The sequence below is a fragment of the Mixophyes fleayi genome, chromosome 2 (assembly GCF_038048845.1).
Source record: "Mixophyes fleayi isolate aMixFle1 chromosome 2, aMixFle1.hap1, whole genome shotgun sequence".
NCBI classification, from domain to species: Eukaryota; Metazoa; Chordata; class Amphibia; order Anura; family Limnodynastidae; genus Mixophyes; species Mixophyes fleayi.
The window spans coordinates 354,357,124-354,375,893 of NC_134403.1; the positions used below are offsets into that span (position 1 = coordinate 354,357,124).

Below are 18,770 nucleotides of genomic sequence, written 5' to 3' on the forward strand. Positions count from 1 at the left end.
ATATTTTTTATGAAAACTTTGCAGTAAAAAGTGGAATAAAACAGAAACTGACTTGTATTGTCCAAATATATGCAATTATTTTGATAGTGCAAGAAAAGCAAAATATTTAAAGGAAAACTATTGAGCAAAATAAAACATTTTAAATATGATCTTTTTTTTTTAATATCACAAATGGAAACAAGTACTTGGCTCATCTGGTGCTAGAAGTTGGTTCTAGGCTAAGTGGTTGCTGCTGTCCTTTTTTGTCTTGTTTTTTAAATTTTTTAGAATAAAAACATTAACACTTTTTAGCCTAACAACTATGTAACTATGCAGTAAAAAGAAAAAAAGTATGGACAAAATCTGATTCATACATTTTCCATTTGTGATATTAAATAATGTCCATATTAAAAATATATTATTTTGCTGCAATAATGACTAGAAATAATGATTAGTTTTTCCTTTCAGTGTTAGTTCCCCTTAAAAAATAAATCTTGGACTCATACATAGTATTCATAAATTCAGGGGCATTAATCCTCTGACTCTTAGGGGGTATTTAATTAGGATTCGGGGCTGCGATTATGCGTGGCTGCGTGTGTAAAGTGCCATTATGGTACTGCAACATCGCAGATTTCTGTGCAAATCTGTGATGTTGCAGTACCGGGACTCGTGCAACCACTCGTAATCGCCGCCGTGAATCCTAATTGAATATGCCCCTTAGAGTGTTGTGTATTTGCAATTCCTTCCCAGCATGCTTTGCCAGAGAACACCTGAAGAACCTAAGGTTTCTTGCACCTGGCTTAATGTTTGAGTTTATTGCAAGGGCGGATCAAGATTTTTTTTTAGGCTGGGGGGCGATTTAGTCTCCACTCATTTTTTTAACTTCTATCAATAGTGAGTTGCCTGTGGCCGCACACTATATGCAGGTCCGTGTCTGCAGAGACAGAGTATGGTGCCCAGTCACTCTGATTGTGCAGGATTCTCTGTCTGCCTGTCTCTGCCAAGGGGTGCGATTGCCCCGAATGCACACCCCTCTGGATCCACCACTGGTTCATTGTAAGCCATGTGAGAGTGTATAAATACATACCTCCCAACTGTCCCAATTTATACTGGACAGTCCAGATTTGAGGGCCCTGAAACACTGCCCTGATCGGGACAGCTTTGTCCTGGGGTCAGGATGTTGGGAGGTAACCCAAGGCAATGAATGGCTGTTAGGAGTGAAGGGGAAAGGGGGCTAAGCAGCAACTTGGTTGGTGCTTTAAAAGTTCTAGGCACGCCCCTGGGAGCTTGGCCACGCCTCCATCATAACATGGTCAAGCCCCCCATCGTGACATGGCCACGCCCCCTGCCCCTGAACTAGCGCTCCATAAGTTGGAAGGTATGTAAGTTTATACCATGAACATGCAATTGATTCTATCAGGAGCCTGGGTCAGAGACAATACTTGCTGAAGTCTCTTTAGTGCCTTTTTTTAATGGCAGACATGACAGCCAATCCTGATCCAGACTTTGCTCACCGTCTGCAGAAAAGAGAAAGTCTGATCATCACACTTAAGAATTTAAACAAAATGGCTTCCAGTCAAGCACAACACCAAGTTTTCTACAATGAAGAAAGAGCATGACGCTAAGTGCAGAGGGTACACGCTGATCATTGTTTTATTTAAGCTAAGCCCCTTCATCCGTGGAACACGCAGCCGTAGGAAGAAGTCTGTGGTCTTCCCGCGATGAAGGGGCTTTCAGCGACTCGCTTGCCAGCACATGGAAACACTTGCTGTTTTGTTTGTTTGGTTTTCCTTGACAGACAAGCAGAGTCTGGTTGGGGCTGACTGTCATGTACCCAAGGTAATGGTAACTAGCGGACAAGGCATCCCACAGTGTGTGTCGGACGCTGGTAAACTCCATAGGGATAATGTACACAGAAGGACCAGGGTTTCTAACACACAGGACTGCAACTGTAAAACCTTATGCTGCTGCTGCTGAAACTGACTTCAATTGGAATTTTGAGGAATTGGAATTCTAACATAAATATTGTGCATAGTGTTAAATAGACCAAATTTGTTTCTACATTTTTCCTTACAATCGCCCCTCTTCCAAACTTTGAACTCCTGCTGCTGAAGATATGGGTTGGAGAGATTGGGGCTTTAAGACAACCACAGATATTGTTTCTGTATGTTATGCATTTAGTTCTGTTAATTGCATGCATGCATTTATTATTCTACTCAATTGTGCCCACGTTCCTATTATTATACTTACTGTTTTCATATCTATCTTATCTATATGATCAGTGGTGGAAGTGGGGGTGTATACAGTGGTACGCCATACTGCCACTTCTCCTACTGCCTTCATTGTAACACTATCACATTCCATTCACTTACATTCCCATTACAATTACTTCTAAATTTCCATTCCAACCCTTCTAAATTCTGACTTCGACCACTGTATATGATTATGTCACTCACTACAGGATCTGTGGCACCCAGTAAATAGTATAATAAATGATGATAATGATAATAGAGATATTTTAAGCTGCTTTCTAAAGGTTCCTTCATTCTTTATAGCGGTCAGATCCCGTGAGATTTGGGGGTATATTTAATAAAATGCGGGTTTGAAAAAGAGAAGATGTTGCCTATAGCAACCAATCAGATTCTAGTTATCATTTATTTAGTACATTCTACCAAATGACAGCTAGAATATGATTGGTTGCTATAGGCAACATCTCCACTTTTTCAAACCCGCAGTTTAGTAAATATACCCCTTGATGTCTCAGGGAAGAAGGCTCATAACTGGCCCGCTTTTCTACTCCTGAGACGCCATGTCAGACCTTATGTAAAAAATATAAACGGGCTTTATACCGGGAGAGTGGCAAATAGACTCGGGGTAATTTACCACTGCGGGATTTCATGCTAGCTCCCTTTTAATTGTTGTTTACGTTGTTAAACCAAAAATGATTGTATATCAAACAGTACGATAACTGTATACAATTAATTAGGGACAATAATGTTATTAGGGACAATATTTTACGACGAAAATAGGTACTTCTTTCAGAGAAATGCAAACTAGAAAAAAAACAACATAATAAGCTTGTAAAAAAGATTTCCCCCTCTAGCAATTGATGGATAATATTCGCTATGCCTCATTAACGAAGAAACAGATTTTAAACAAAATGAATTCTTGGCCGCAGGCTTGTCAATTCATGATCGCTAATGTGCTTAACCAGGGGATATCTGACGTCTGGTTCTCTCTCTAACAACAGACGTCATCGCCTTGCAAAAATAACTTAAAGAGGTTATTACACCTGGAGACAACTTTATCATTCACGTTCCCCTGCCCTATGCCCTGTCATAAAACTAAGATCTCTGCCTTGGAAACAATTGTATCGGTAATGTCAATTTAAAGTTTGCTACACCTGTATCCATGATAGAGTATTATTACTTTCCATACGTGCTCTATGATGTAGTGAATTAATTGAGAGGCACAATTGATTGAGAAAACATTTGTACACCCTTCACCAAGGAATATGGTATGTTTTTTATTAAAGAGGAAATAGAAAGTAAGTTATAAGAAAATGAATAATCCTTCATTTGAGAAATGTGCAATGGCTGTTTCTCCCAGTTGCGAAAGTGTGATTGACGAGTGATCAGGTCATTCTTTGTTAGATTGTGTTACTGGGATTAGATCATTTATAATGTATTCCATAGACACTGATCACCCACAGACCAATTGAAAAAAGGACCTTTGAGCACACTGGATAATTTCTATTATCACCCTCATAAGGTTTTTAATACAGAAGTTGCACACTGTTATAGATAAATTGTTTTGTCCTTGGAACGAAGTTCTTTCTCGTCTGTAATTTCTCACCCTCTTTTGTTAACAGCCCTTCCCATAACTATCAATGGATTTATATCCTGAAGGTTTTTGTGCTGTCATTGATTAGTAACAGGATAGATGTAATCTATCTACAATTGTATCTACACAAATACATTTTCCCATTATGACCCTTGTTTGTGGGTAATTTACAAAGCATCATCCTCTAATTGTGGGGGAAATATACTGCAATGTATGAGCTAATAATCTAGGCACAATTCTGCAACCATCTGCACATCGGACCTAAACAAGTTTTTCTACTGCATGCAAGAAATTTAAACGAGCTGTTAAAGGATTCAAATAGAGAAAACTAGAAGTTGTTCCCGGATTTGTGAGGCGTCATAGTGTTTTTGCATCTCATAAGAGGCCCTTGGTTTTATCACTACTCTGGAGTTGCTGGTTTTCAGTATTTGCAACGTGCTTGTTCTAAGCATGTACCATAAAGCAAGCCCACAGCGCAGTAAAACCAAAGTGACTGAAAACAGAACATCAATAAATGTTACAAGTAAATTAAGCTTATCTATGCTCTTGGTATTAAGAGTCTTTTTAGTACCTAGTTCAGAACATAAGACTAATTCTGCAAAAGTTAAAATTAATGAAGGGGGATCCAAAATGTGCAAATAGGCAGTGCTTTTATAACAATGCTACACGCACCAAGGTCACATATCATAAAGCAAAATGCGTGTGGAACTAGAGAAGAGGAAACAACGGTTGTATAAACACAAACAACAATTATGTAGACTTCTGAAACAAGTAAATCTGTCACTTTTATTTTAAGCAATGTTAAATATTAAGGGCGGAGATTCAGGTTGGAAATTAACTCTAAATAATTGCGTTACACCAAAAATGAGTGAATACTATCAATAGGGATACTCTAGAGTCTAAAAGGAAATCTGTCAGAAGCAGTCCCAACTACATTCTTACAATGTAGATAAACATACATTGAACTGAATTCATTGTCTTCACGCGACGGACTTTTTGTCTGCTAATTCAATATCCATGAGAACGTTGCCTATCAACTAACTAGGAGCAAATGTCATCACTTTATTCCCAGTGAACTGACAAGCTGCATTTAAACATTGATTTCATCCATGAAAATGTCACTCTCTCTGTTATGTACCTTACAAGATACACCTGGTGCCTCCAGAGTTGGCCACCAGGGAGCCTGGAACGGTGTTCCCTCAGGAGATTATAACCTTGTATGGACCAGTGGTGGTATATTCTGCTGCTTTCACACTAGGCTGTGACATCATATCCCAGCATATCACTCATATGGAGGAGGAGCAGCCAGCGGCTTTACATGCCTGCAGCCGGCGCTTAGTAGCGGCATTGCACGGAATATTAAAACACTGTCTAAAGGAATCAATCTGAGTGAGTGACATTAAGTCAATCATTCAGTATTTTAGGCACCCTGTAAGCCTTGATGCCATAGCTAACCTCCTATGTTTCCTTAATGATAGGCCTGGGTACCTCAGGGATGTCACTGGTTCCTATTGAATTGATTCCATGATTGGTTGGCGATGTCTGAGAGATATACACACAGACTGTGTGACTGCACTGCGCTAACTCACTGACATCACCAACCAATCACAGACAGACCTCATACACAGACTGTGTGACTGCACTGCGCTAACTCTCTGACATCACCAACTGTCACTCACCGGACCGTGAGTGCCTCTTCCCGGACATTTAGGAACCGTGGTCGTCCACCATCCTGAGGGTCTGCGCATGCGCAGCCCTTTTCTATACTTCAGTGTATACCCCTTTAACTCAATTGGCAGATCAGGCAACCTCCCTATATTAAGCACCTGTGGTCAACACCACGTTGCCTGATCTTGGAGTCTCATTCCTCATGAGTCTCTGAAGGTGTTCCTGTATTCCTCGTGTATTCAGCGCTGCTGATTCCTGTGGTTTCCAAACCACTTCTATTCCTGTGGTTTCCATACCACTTCTACCATCAACTGTATCATCAGGACTGTTTGCTGATTCCTATCCGCTGCCTCCGTGCACTACAGTCTTCTAAACCACTTCTACCATCAACTGTATCATCAGGACTGTTTGCTGATTCCTATCCGCTGCCTCCGTGCACTACAGTCTTCTAAACCACTTCAACGTTATTTTATATCTATGTGACTGTTTGCTCATTGCTATCCGCTGCCTCCGTGCACTCCAGCTTTTACTTCACTCACCTGCTTCTCATCAAGTCTGTTTGCTGATTCCTATCCGCTGCCTCTGTGCACTACAGTCTCCTGCTTGCAACTCGCCTGTGTTCATCATCGTGACTGCCAGCTGGCTACTATCCGCTGCCTCCGTGCACTACAGGCTCCTGCTTGCAACTCGCCTGTGTTCAACATCGTGACTGCCAGCTGATTACTATCCGCTGCCTCCGTGCACTACAGTCTCATCTCATCTTTGCTGTGACTTCCTCGAGACTGCCGCTTCATTACCATCTGCTACACTTCGTGATCTACAGCTCCTGCCCTGCGCTGCACTCCTGTTTCCCATCGCTGTTGGTTCCTGTGGTTGCTACTGGTTACCTCCGTGTGCCGCTGAGTCCTGCCGCTGTGGTCAGCGCTATCGTCCATCTCCTGCTGATCCACTCTCCACGCCTTCACGTGTTCCACTGGTCTCTGCCCTCCTGTCAGCATTGGATTTGTATCTCATCTACTACCCTCTGCTGGATCATCTCCATTCTCCTGGGTTCCCTATGAGTCCAGTTCCACGTGTTGCTGACTCCTGTGGATTCGTGTCCCTGTCGGTCTACTCACCTGTGCGCTGCACCTGCTAGACCGCTGCCTCACCTATCCAGGGACTTCCTATCCAGTCGGTCTCCAGCCGCTCAGGTACCGCTGCAATCCCATCTGACTGCTACTGCTGAACCACGGTATGCATACTTCTCATTGACTGTGCTGTGTATTGCATATCTTGCTGGACTGTGTTTGGTTCTCTCTGGAGTCTGCTATCCGCTGAGTCTATTGCCATCATTGACTGTGTTATCATTGTGCTGGACTACTTCAAGAGACTTTCTAGATTGCAGACCTGCTCAGTCATTTATATCCATATATATATCTATATTGTGCATATTACTGTGGATCGTGTATAAGGTGCCTGTGTATATCCTGTGTTGCAGTCTTCCCCTGTGCACCTCCTCACATATATATTCAGTGGTACAACTTGCTGATGTCAGACCACTGATCCCTGTTCCGGTATCACCTGTTCCATCATTCTCTCACATAGCAGTGGTACAACTTGCTACCGCAGACCACTGACTACCTGGATACCTCCACTTGGATTCCATTCCTTCACTCAGACAGCGGTACAACTTGCTACCCGCAGACCGCTGACTCTCACCACCTCCTTGTTTCTGTTGGACATTCCTCCTCACTATAGCAGTGGTACAACTTGCTATCGCAGACCACTGACTATATTCACGTGTTCTTGTCCATACAGTTCCTTGTGTATTATTATCTCATTATTACCAGTGTTGCTAGTCATAGACTTTCCTGAGCATCTCATCGGCCATCATTTCATGTTCCGTGATCACCCAGCTACCAGAGTACCCTATTACCATCTACATTGCTCTGGTAAGCCTACCATCTGGTGATCCCTGGGTAAAGACTCCTAGTGCCCGTGACAGTAAGATCAGGCCATGACAGACCCAGATGCGGAACCTACCGCCAAAGAGATGCTGCAACATCTGGTTAGCCGTGTGGAACAACAGGATGCCCGCCAACAGCTGTTACTTCAGTGTTATCAGTCATTAACCTCCCAAGGAACATCTGGACAGACTGTGACAGCTACTACTGAAGCTCCTGTGCTTTCCTCCGTTTCCCCATTGCCATCCCAGGTGTCTACAGCTTCCACGCTTCACCTGCCTACTCCGTCAAAGTATGATGGAGACCCCAAAACTTGTAGGGGTTTCCTTAACCAATGTTCAGTCCATTTTGAGCTCCAACCTCAAAATTTTTCTACCCATCGTTCCAGAGTGGCCTATCTTATCTCTTTGTTTTCAGGACAAGCCCTGGCTTGGGCCTCCCCTCTGTGGGAGAGGAACGATCCAATATTACAAGATAGTGCCAAATTCATTTCTACATTTCGAAGTGTGTTCGATGAACCAGGTCGTGTGACCTCCGCTGCTTCCAGCATCCTCCGTCTGCGACAAGGATCTCATACTGTAGGCCAGTACGTCATTCAATTTAGGATCTTAGCCTCTGAACTTCAGTGGAACACTGAAGCCCTAGTTGCCGCCTTCTGGCAGGGGCTTTCCGATAAAATTAAAGATGCACTGACTACTCAAGAGCTTCCTTCGTCACTTGAAGATTTGATCTCTCTATGCCATCGTGTTGATATGAGATTTCGTGAAAGAGAGGCTGAGAGAACGACTTCTGCTAAAGCACCTCTTCGCTCTAACCCTCAATTTCGTCCAGTGTCACCTGCTGTGATTCCCATGGAGATAGGACGTTCCAAGTTATCTTCTGAGGAGAGGAGACGAAGAGTCAAGAATAGACTCTGTATCTATTGTGCTGATTCCACTCATGTCCTCAGCTCCTGCCCTAAGAGATCGGGAAATGCCAGGCCCTAACTAGTTCTGGAGAGGTGAAGTTAGGGTCCCTGGAGTCCTCTCCATCGTCTATGAAATCTAAAGTCTGCGCTTTTGATGTGACTATTTCCTTTGCTTCCAAAACCTTTGAGTCACAGGCATTGATTGATTCCGGAGCAGCAGGAAATTTTATTTCCAAATCGTTAGTAAATCAATGGTCTCTACCAGTGATTACCTTAAAAACTCCCATTACTGTGACGGCTATCGATGGATCACGTCTCATCAACGGTCTCATCACCCAGAGTACGTCTCCAGTAACCCTTCAGATTGGTGCTCTGCATCATGAAGAGATATCGTTTTTAATTCTTCCTGTGACGACAAGTCCGATTGTCCTAGGCCTTCCATGGCTTCAGTGTCACTCTCCCCAGATTGACTGGCGCACCCCTCAAGTCACGTCTTGGGGGTCTGAATGTCACCATCATTGCCTTTCCCAAGTCATTCCTCTCAAGGTACAGCAAGCTTCCATCTCAGCTATTTCACCGGGACTCCCTCCTCAATATGCTTCATTTACCGATGTTTTTGATAAAGCTCAGTCTGAACGTCTTCCTCCTCATCGTTCTTGGGATTGTCCGATTGATCTTCTTCCTGGCAAGACTCCTCCCAGGGGCCGGGTCTATCCACTTTCGTTACCTGAAACTCAAGCTACATCTGAATATATACGGGAGAACCTCCAGCGTGGGTTCATTCGACCTTCCACCTCGCCCGCTGGAGCTGGGTTCTTCTTTGTCAAAAAGAAGGATGGATCATTACGCCCTTGTATAGATTTTCGTGGACTCAATGCCATTACTATCAAGAATCGGTATCCCATTCCGTTGATCACTGAGCTATTTGACCGCATCAAGGGAGCCCGTATTTTTACTAAGTTGGATCTTCGTGGTGCCTACAATTTAATCAGAATCCGTTCCGGTGACGAATGGAAGACAGCGTTTAACACCAGAGACGGGCATTACGAATATCTGGTAATGCCTTCCGGGCTATGTAATGCCCCCGCTGTTTTTCAGGGCTTCATCAATGAGATTTTTCGGGACTTATTATATGTATGTGTCGTCGTCTACCTGGACGACATATTGATTTTTTCACAGGACCTGCCTTCTCACCACCAACATGTGGCAGAAGTCCTCTCCAGGCTACGGAAAAATTCATTGTTCTGTAAATTAGAAAAATGTTCATTCGAATTACCCCAGATTCCATTCTTGGGGTATATTGTTTCCGGAGTTGGTCTGAAGATGGATCCTGACAAAGTAAATGCTGTACTACATTGGCCCCAGCCAACTACTCTTCGTGCGATCCAGCGTTTTTTAGGTTTTGCCAATTACTATAGACGCTTCATTCAAGACTTTTCTTCCATTGCATCTCCTATTGTGGCCCTGACTCGAAAAGGGGCTAATCCTAAGCAATGGTCAACTGAGGCTATTCAAGCCTTTCAAACATTAAAAGAGTCCTTCTCTTCGGCTCCAATCCTTCGTCAGCCTGATGTGACACTCCCCTTCTTCCTAGAAGTAGATGCCTCTAATGTGGGCTTAGGAGCGATTCTCTCCCAACGCTCGGAACAGCAAAAATTCCACCCTTGTGCCTTCTATTCTCGGGGTCTCTTACCCGCAGAGAAGAATTATACCATCGGAGACAAGGAATTACTGGCTATCAAAGCCGCATTAGAGGAATGGAGATACTTGTTGGAGGGAGCTCGCCATCCGGTGACGATCTTCACGGATCATAAGAACTTGTCATATCTCCAGTCTGCCCAATGCTTGAACCCTCGTCAAGCAAGATGGTCTCTTTTCTTTTCCCGTTTTGAATTAATAATTACCTTCAAACCAGCTGCCAAGAACAAAAAAGCTGATGCCTTATCTAGAGCCTTTGTTACGTCCTCTGATATAGAAGAGGTTTCCAACCATACCATTCTAGACCCCAAATGTATCTCACTGGCTGCTTCATCCACCAAAACGCTACCATTTGGGAAGACCCTCGTGCCTCCTACTCTAAGGAGGAAAATCCTTTCGTGGTTCCATGCCTCTCGTTTTTCTGGACACGCCGGTGAACACAAGACTTTTGAGATCCTCTCTCGAAGTTACTGGTGGCCTTCAATGAGGAGAGACGTCAAAGAGTTCATTGCTTCCTGTGAATTATGTTCGCAATTCAAATCCTCCCGCAGAACCCCAGCAGGGTTGCTGCGACCACTACCCATTCCGTCCAAACCATGGACCCATATTAGTATGGATTTCGTTACTGACTTACCACCTAGTAAGAACCATAACACTATTTGGGTGGTAGTGGACAGATTTTCGAAGATGGCTCATTTCATCCCTCTGTCTGGTTTGCCTTCCTCGTCTATCCTGGCTGAACATTTCATTAAAGAGATCTTCCGTATCCATGGATGTCCATCTGAGATTGTGTCTGATAGAGGAGTACAATTCGTGTCCAGATTCTGGCGAGCCCTTTGTAAAACCTTGGGCATACGATTAGCACTCTCATCTTCTTACCATCCACAATCCAATGGACAAACCGAACGTGTCAATCAAGATCTTGAGACTTTTATAAGGATATTTTCATCAGCCAATCAAGACAACTGGGTAGAGTTACTCCCTTGGGCTGAGTTCGCCCATAACAACATGTACCATGAGTCATCATCCAAAACTCCATTTTTTGTGGTCTACGGTCACCATCCGTCTTTTCCGGAATTTCCTGCCCTCCCGCCCACCCAAGTTCCTGCGGTGGAAACTGTTTGTCAGACCTTTAAAAATATCTGGTCTCAGGTCAGAACCTGTTTAAAGAAGACATCTGTCAAATATAAATCTTTCGCTGATAAGAAGAGGCGGGCTATTCCACCACTAAAAATTGGAGATCGTGTCTGGTTATCCACAAAAAATATTCGTTTGAAGGTTCCATCTATGAAATTCGCCCCTCGTTTTATTGGTCCATATAGGATCATTCAAGTTATCAATCCAGTATGTGTGAAACTCCTTCTTCCTAAGAGTCTTCGGATTTCTAATGCCTTCCATGTATCTTTGCTCAAACCTCTTATTATCAACCGTTTTTCAACTCCTCCCTCAGCTCCGCAGCCAGTTCAAGTTCATCAGGAGGAGGATTTCGAAATTACTGAGGTACTAGACGCAAAAATTTCGCGAGGAGCCCTCCACTTCCTCGTTCATTGGAAGGGCTTTGGTCCTGAGGAGCGCTCTTGGATCAAAGCTGAAGATCTTAATGCTCCTGCCCTTTTGAAGAAGTTTTACTCCAAAAATCCGGACAAGCCCGGTTCCAGGCGTTCTGTGCCCACCTTTAAAAGGGGGGGTACTGTCACTCACCGGACCGTGAGTGCCTCTTCCCGGACATTTAGGAACCGTGGTCGTCCACCATCCTGAGGGTCTGCGCATGCGCAGCCCTTTTCTATACTTCAGTGTATACCCCTTTAACTCAATTGGCAGATCAGGCAACCTCCCTATATTAAGCACCTGTGGTCAACACCACGTTGCCTGATCTTGGAGTCTCATTCCTCATGAGTCTCTGAAGGTGTTCCTGTATTCCTCGTGTATTCAGCGCTGCTGATTCCTGTGGTTTCCAAACCACTTCTATTCCTGTGGTTTCCATACCACTTCTACCATCAACTGTATCATCAGGACTGTTTGCTGATTCCTATCCGCTGCCTCCGTGCACTACAGTCTTCTAAACCACTTCTACCATCAACTGTATCATCAGGACTGTTTGCTGATTCCTATCCGCTGCCTCCGTGCACTACAGTCTTCTAAACCACTTCAACGTTATTTTATATCTATGTGACTGTTTGCTCATTGCTATCCGCTGCCTCCGTGCACTCCAGCTTTTACTTCACTCACCTGCTTCTCATCAAGTCTGTTTGCTGATTCCTATCCGCTGCCTCTGTGCACTACAGTCTCCTGCTTGCAACTCGCCTGTGTTCATCATCGTGACTGCCAGCTGGCTACTATCCGCTGCCTCCGTGCACTACAGGCTCCTGCTTGCAACTCGCCTGTGTTCAACATCGTGACTGCCAGCTGATTACTATCCGCTGCCTCCGTGCACTACAGTCTCATCTCATCTTTGCTGTGACTTCCTCGAGACTGCCGCTTCATTACCATCTGCTACACTTCGTGATCTACAGCTCCTGCCCTGCGCTGCACTCCTGTTTCCCATCGCTGTTGGTTCCTGTGGTTGCTACTGGTTACCTCCGTGTGCCGCTGAGTCCTGCCGCTGTGGTCAGCGCTATCGTCCATCTCCTGCTGATCCACTCTCCACGCCTTCACGTGTTCCACTGGTCTCTGCCCTCCTGTCAGCATTGGATTTGTATCTCATCTACTACCCTCTGCTGGATCATCTCCATTCTCCTGGGTTCCCTATGAGTCCAGTTCCACGTGTTGCTGACTCCTGTGGATTCGTGTCCCTGTCGGTCTACTCACCTGTGCGCTGCACCTGCTAGACCGCTGCCTCACCTATCCAGGGACTTCCTATCCAGTCGGTCTCCAGCCGCTCAGGTACCGCTGCAATCCCATCTGACTGCTACTGCTGAACCACGGTATGCATACTTCTCATTGACTGTGCTGTGTATTGCATATCTTGCTGGACTGTGTTTGGTTCTCTCTGGAGTCTGCTATCCGCTGAGTCTATTGCCATCATTGACTGTGTTATCATTGTGCTGGACTACTTCAAGAGACTTTCTAGATTGCAGACCTGCTCAGTCATTTATATCCATATATATATCTATATTGTGCATATTACTGTGGATCGTGTATAAGGTGCCTGTGTATATCCTGTGTTGCAGTCTTCCCCTGTGCACCTCCTCACATATATATTCAGTGGTACAACTTGCTGATGTCAGACCACTGATCCCTGTTCCGGTATCACCTGTTCCATCATTCTCTCACATAGCAGTGGTACAACTTGCTACCGCAGACCACTGACTACCTGGATACCTCCACTTGGATTCCATTCCTTCACTCAGACAGCGGTACAACTTGCTACCCGCAGACCGCTGACTCTCACCACCTCCTTGTTTCTGTTGGACATTCCTCCTCACTATAGCAGTGGTACAACTTGCTATCGCAGACCACTGACTATATTCACGTGTTCTTGTCCATACAGTTCCTTGTGTATTATTATCTCATTATTACCAGTGTTGCTAGTCATAGACTTTCCTGAGCATCTCATCGGCCATCATTTCATGTTCCGTGATCACCCAGCTACCAGAGTACCCTATTACCATCTACATTGCTCTGGTAAGCCTACCATCTGGTGATCCCTGGGTAAAGACTCCTAGTGCCCGTGACACCAACCAATCACAGACAGACCTCATACACAGACTGTGTGACTGCACTGTGCTAACTCTCTGACATCACCAACCAATCATGGACTGACCTCATACACAGACTGTGTAACTGCACTGCGCTAACTCTCTGACATCACCAACCAATCACGGACAGACCTTATACACAGACTGTGTGACTGCACTGCCCTAACTCTGACATCACTGACATCACCAACCAATCATTAACTGACCTCATACACAGACTGTGTGAATGCACTGAGCTAACTCACTGACATCACCAACCAATCACGGACAGACCTCATACACAGACTGTGTGAATGCACTGAGCTAACTCACTGACATCACCAACCAATCACGGACAGACCTCATACACAGACTGTGTGACTGCACTGAGCTAACTCACTGACATCACCAACCAATTATGGACAGACCTCATACACAGACTGTGTGACTGCACTGCCCTAACTCTGACATCACTGACATCACCAACCAATCATTAACTGACTTCATACACAGACTGTGTGACTGCACTGCAGTAAGTCTCTGACATCACCAACCAATCACGGACAGACCTCATACACAGACTATGTGACTGCACTGCGCTAACTCACTGACATCACCAACCAATCACGGACAGACCTCATACACAGACTATGTGACTGCACTGCGCTTATTCTCTGACATCACCAACCAATCACGGACAGACCTCATACACAGACTATGTGACTGCACTGCAGTAAGTCTCTGACATCACCAACCAATCACGGACAGACCTCATACACAGACTATGTGACTGCACTGCGCTAACTCACTGACATCACCAACCAATCACGGACAGACCTCATACACAGACTGTGTGAATGCACTGCGCTAACTCTCTGACATCACCAACCAATCACGGACAGACCTCATACACAGACTATGTGACTGCACTGCGCTAACTCACTGACATCACCAGCCAATCACGGACAGACCTCATACACAGACTGTGTAACTGTACTGCGCTAACTCTCTGACATCACCAACCAATCACGGACAGACCTCATACACAGACTGTGTGACTGCACTGCGCTAACTCTCTGACATCACCAACCAATCACGGACAGACCTCATACACAGACTGTGTGACTGCACTGCCCTAACTCTGACATCACCAAACCAATCACGGACAGACCTCATACACAGACTATGTGACTGCACTGCGCTAACTCACTGACATCACCAACCAATCACGGACAGACCTCATACACAGACTATGTGACTGCACTGCGCTAACTCACTGACATCACCAACCAATCACGGACAGACCTTATACACAGACTATGTGACTGCACTGCGCTAACTCACTGACATCACCAACCAATCACGGACAGACCTCATACACAGACTATGTGACTGCACTGCGCTAACTCTCTCACATCACCAACCAACTAATCAATTCTTGATTTTCCAGGATGTCTGATCATTGCTGTAACGTAGTGTTGGACAATTCCCAAGAGTAAGGTAAACAATGTACCTAAAAAGTTATACTGCACCTATCTTTTAGAAGTCTTTTATATTGAGGTCAATGGAGATATACCTTCCATGGATTCTGCTGTCTCTTAGATTTTACTTATTCCAGAATTCTATATTTTTCGTCCCTACTATAGATAAACTAGTTACAGTTTGGAATGTCTGACAAAATAAGTTGTTTTTCAAGATTGTTGCAATATCATTGTTTAACAGAAAGTGCATTCACATTGGTTCCTCATTATTTGTAACACGTGATCTTTCAGCAAGCTAACATAAGGGTTTACAGTTTATGATGGAGGTGTGATGGCGGAGTTTACCAGCAGAGAAGACCCCAAGCAGACTGTGGGATGTGTCTGACAATAAAGTTGTGACCTTAGTACCTTGTTGCATGAGCGCTCCAACGCCAAACCAGAAACTATTTAGCAAAGTAAAATTGTTTTCCACGACATCAGAGTCAGGGTTGCACGGGTGTGGGTTATACCACTCGTAAGGGGTGAACCTGCGGTTTTCAACAGAGACAACCTGTAAACGTCAGATAAACACACAGAGCATCGGCAAACCTGCTTAAACAATATGGAGAGAAGAGAGTGGCGTCAGTTTTAGAAGACAAGCAAATATATTTGACAAAAGATTTGGTCACTATTTCAACACAAAGAAGAAACAATGTATTTATCAGTATATGTGAAAGTTTGTCTTGGTAAATAATAGTGTAATATTTTAGAAAACTTCAGTACACACTTGTGACAATACCAGTGCTGTTATTCACCATGTGCATGCTGGTGCTTGTAGTTCTACAAGCTCTAGCATGCAAGAACACATATTTACTAAACTGCGGGTTTGAACAAGTGGAGATGTTGCCTAAAGCAACCAATCAGATTCCAGTTATAATTTACTTGCATTCTACAAAATGACAGCTAGAATCTGATTGGTTGCTATTAGAGATGCTCACTGACCCCCGTGAACTGGTTTTGGTTTTGGTTTTGGGTCTGGATTAGCGTTGTGTTTTGGTTTTGGCTTTGGTTTTGGCAAAACCACCCTCTGTGTATTTTGGTCTTGGTTAAGGATTTTTTTAGATAAAATCCTAAAACATGCTAAAATCACATCATTTTGCTCTTTTTGTTGTTCCAACATTATTATTAACCTCAATAACACTAATTTCAAGTCATTTGCAGTCAATTTTGACCACCTCACAGGTCACAATATTATTTTCATACACTTTCGGACAACTACTGCAGCGACCTGGCTGGATGGTAAGCGACAGAGCAATGACACAAACACACGGCAGTTCCTAGCACATCTAGGATACATAGGACACACAGCAGAAAAGAAAAATGGGGGTCCACCCTCCCTCCCACCGCTCGCTATGTTGGATCTTAAAAAGGAATTCCAAACGCGCGAGATTCGGGATCTGACGACATCACAATGATGTTTTGCCTCGTTTTCATTTCCGAGGGTGCGCCACAGTACCGAGCCGCTCGGCTTGGTACTCGGATCCCCTAAGTTCGGGTGTGTTCGGTTCTCGAGGAACTGAGCCTGAGCATCTCTAGTTGCTATAGGCAACATCTCCACTTTTTCAAATCCACAGTTTAGTAAATATACCCCAGGGTCTGTGGGTGCATGCTGGCACGTGTAGTGCCACAAAAGGTTGCTCTATATATTCTCATTTTCACTAGAAAGTGATCTACAGCGTTACACTGTGAGATATATCAAAGCACGAATGTATTCTTGTCTGAAGGAGGCCTGCAACTACCTTTCATCTGGGACTAACAATTTTCTGAATGCTGAAAGGTTTTCCAGGACGCCTCTAAGAATCCTGCATAATCAAATCCCGCAGTCCGATAATGACTTAAAATCCTTTACTCATTCGGAAGTCACTGCTTACCGAGGATGCAGGCTGGATGCTAAAACTACTTAAGAGGTAATCAGGTTCTTGTATCTGCTTCCAGAAGAGGCAATGGCTTCAAGATTACCTTCCACATGTATTATTGAATTGGAACAGCTATGTTGAAGTAGTCTAATATGCACTTGGAAAATGCAGGTAATTTCAAAGTGTCTAAAAAAAATATAAACATAGCAGGAAAAAAAACAAGCAATTTCTAAGACAAAAGTGCCTATGTGGAACCACAATTATGAATGTAGAAAATGTTGCAGCTCTGTATTGTAGATCATTAGAGCTACTGTGTTAAATTTAGAACCTTTACGCTATAACATCACAAGCAATCTACATAATCTTAGCACAAAACTGTCTAAAATAGTGTTGTTTCTTTTCTCCTGTAGGTCTAAAGGTGCAAGGTGATATTACCAATGGTTTACATTAAAACATGTATAGGGCCATCGTTTTTTTTAAATGCATAATCAGGCTCTTGTGCGTTATAGTAATTGTTAGCCTCAAATGCATCCTGTTAAAATGTAAAAAAATGCAATAAAAATCATTAAAAAAAAAAGGGAAATTGCAGTGGGATTTTGCCATAACGATTTGGATGGTAATGAATAGCTAACACTACCCATGGACCACTACTTATTACTATAATTAACAGATTTTTGTGAGGAGCAGCTGTAAGCAGCAACTAAGAGACAGGAAGACTTCTTACCTAGTAGTATTGTATGTGATGTTGAATACTTTCGTGTTAAATTACAAACCTTCCCTAGGGAATTTGATAACCTGCCTTCCAGCTGTACTTAAAGGGGTTGTCAAAGGATAATTCTAAGGTAACATATTCATTCATTAACGCAATCAATTACAAATAATAAAAAAAAAATCCCTGCACAAACTGCTAAAAATGAATCCACGGGAGTCTAGGAAATAACTGGCGAGCCAGCCAGGACTCCCCATTCCTCCCCACAGTACTATCAGAGCCTGCCTATTGCATTTATAATTGCAAAACTCTTTTAATTGCCAATGTCATACCAAATACATTTTAATTACTGTTTGAACACTATGATTAATTTGCAAAATTATTAACTCTTATAACTCAGGGGGCTTAGTTTAGCTGCAGTAATGAAACCAGATTGCAATAAACCCCACTAATTAACAGGTAAACATTCAAAGATGACTTTGAGCATACTTAGCCAAATAGAAGCAGATTTTAGCATTTTTAAATACAAAAGAATACATCAGTTTTGTTCTTCAAGCAGGTCCCAACTGCATATCAAATTAGTACTTATAGGGCTATTTATCAAAGTGTTTGCCAAGAAATGTGTATTTGTGGTAATAATTAAAAAAAAAGTCAAACAAGTATGAAACTAAATGAGATGAAGTGCTTTCTCCGAAAAAATAGCTCTTCAAGTTAAACTGGTCTTATCTTTGTGAATGGTAACAATGAAACAGTTTTCAAGGAGTATATTTACTAAACTGTGGGTTTGAAAAAATGGAGATGTTGTCTATAGCAACCAATCAGATTCTAGCTATCATTTATTTAGTACATTTTACAAAATGACAGCTAGAATCTGATTGGCTGCTAGGCAACATCTACACTTTTTCAAACCCACAGTTTAGTAAGCATCACCCTTCGAGTTCATAGTAGAAAAGGACTTATATCAAGA

The 18,770-nt window shown here is 43.4% G+C and overlaps 1 protein-coding gene across 4 annotated transcripts in view; it reads right to left on the reverse strand.

Moving 5' to 3' along the window:
- The window catches only part of GRIK1 (glutamate ionotropic receptor kainate type subunit 1), a 353,375-nt gene that overhangs the window by 54,357 nt on the left and 280,248 nt on the right, over positions 1 to 18,770 (reverse strand). For all 4 annotated transcript variants that reach the window (XM_075197143.1, XM_075197141.1, XM_075197144.1 and 1 more), the window contains one exon: positions 15,608 to 15,726. In XM_075197143.1, the coding sequence (XP_075053244.1) occupies positions 15,608 to 15,726 (119 nt within the window). The remainder of the gene's footprint in view (positions 1 to 15,607; positions 15,727 to 18,770) is intronic.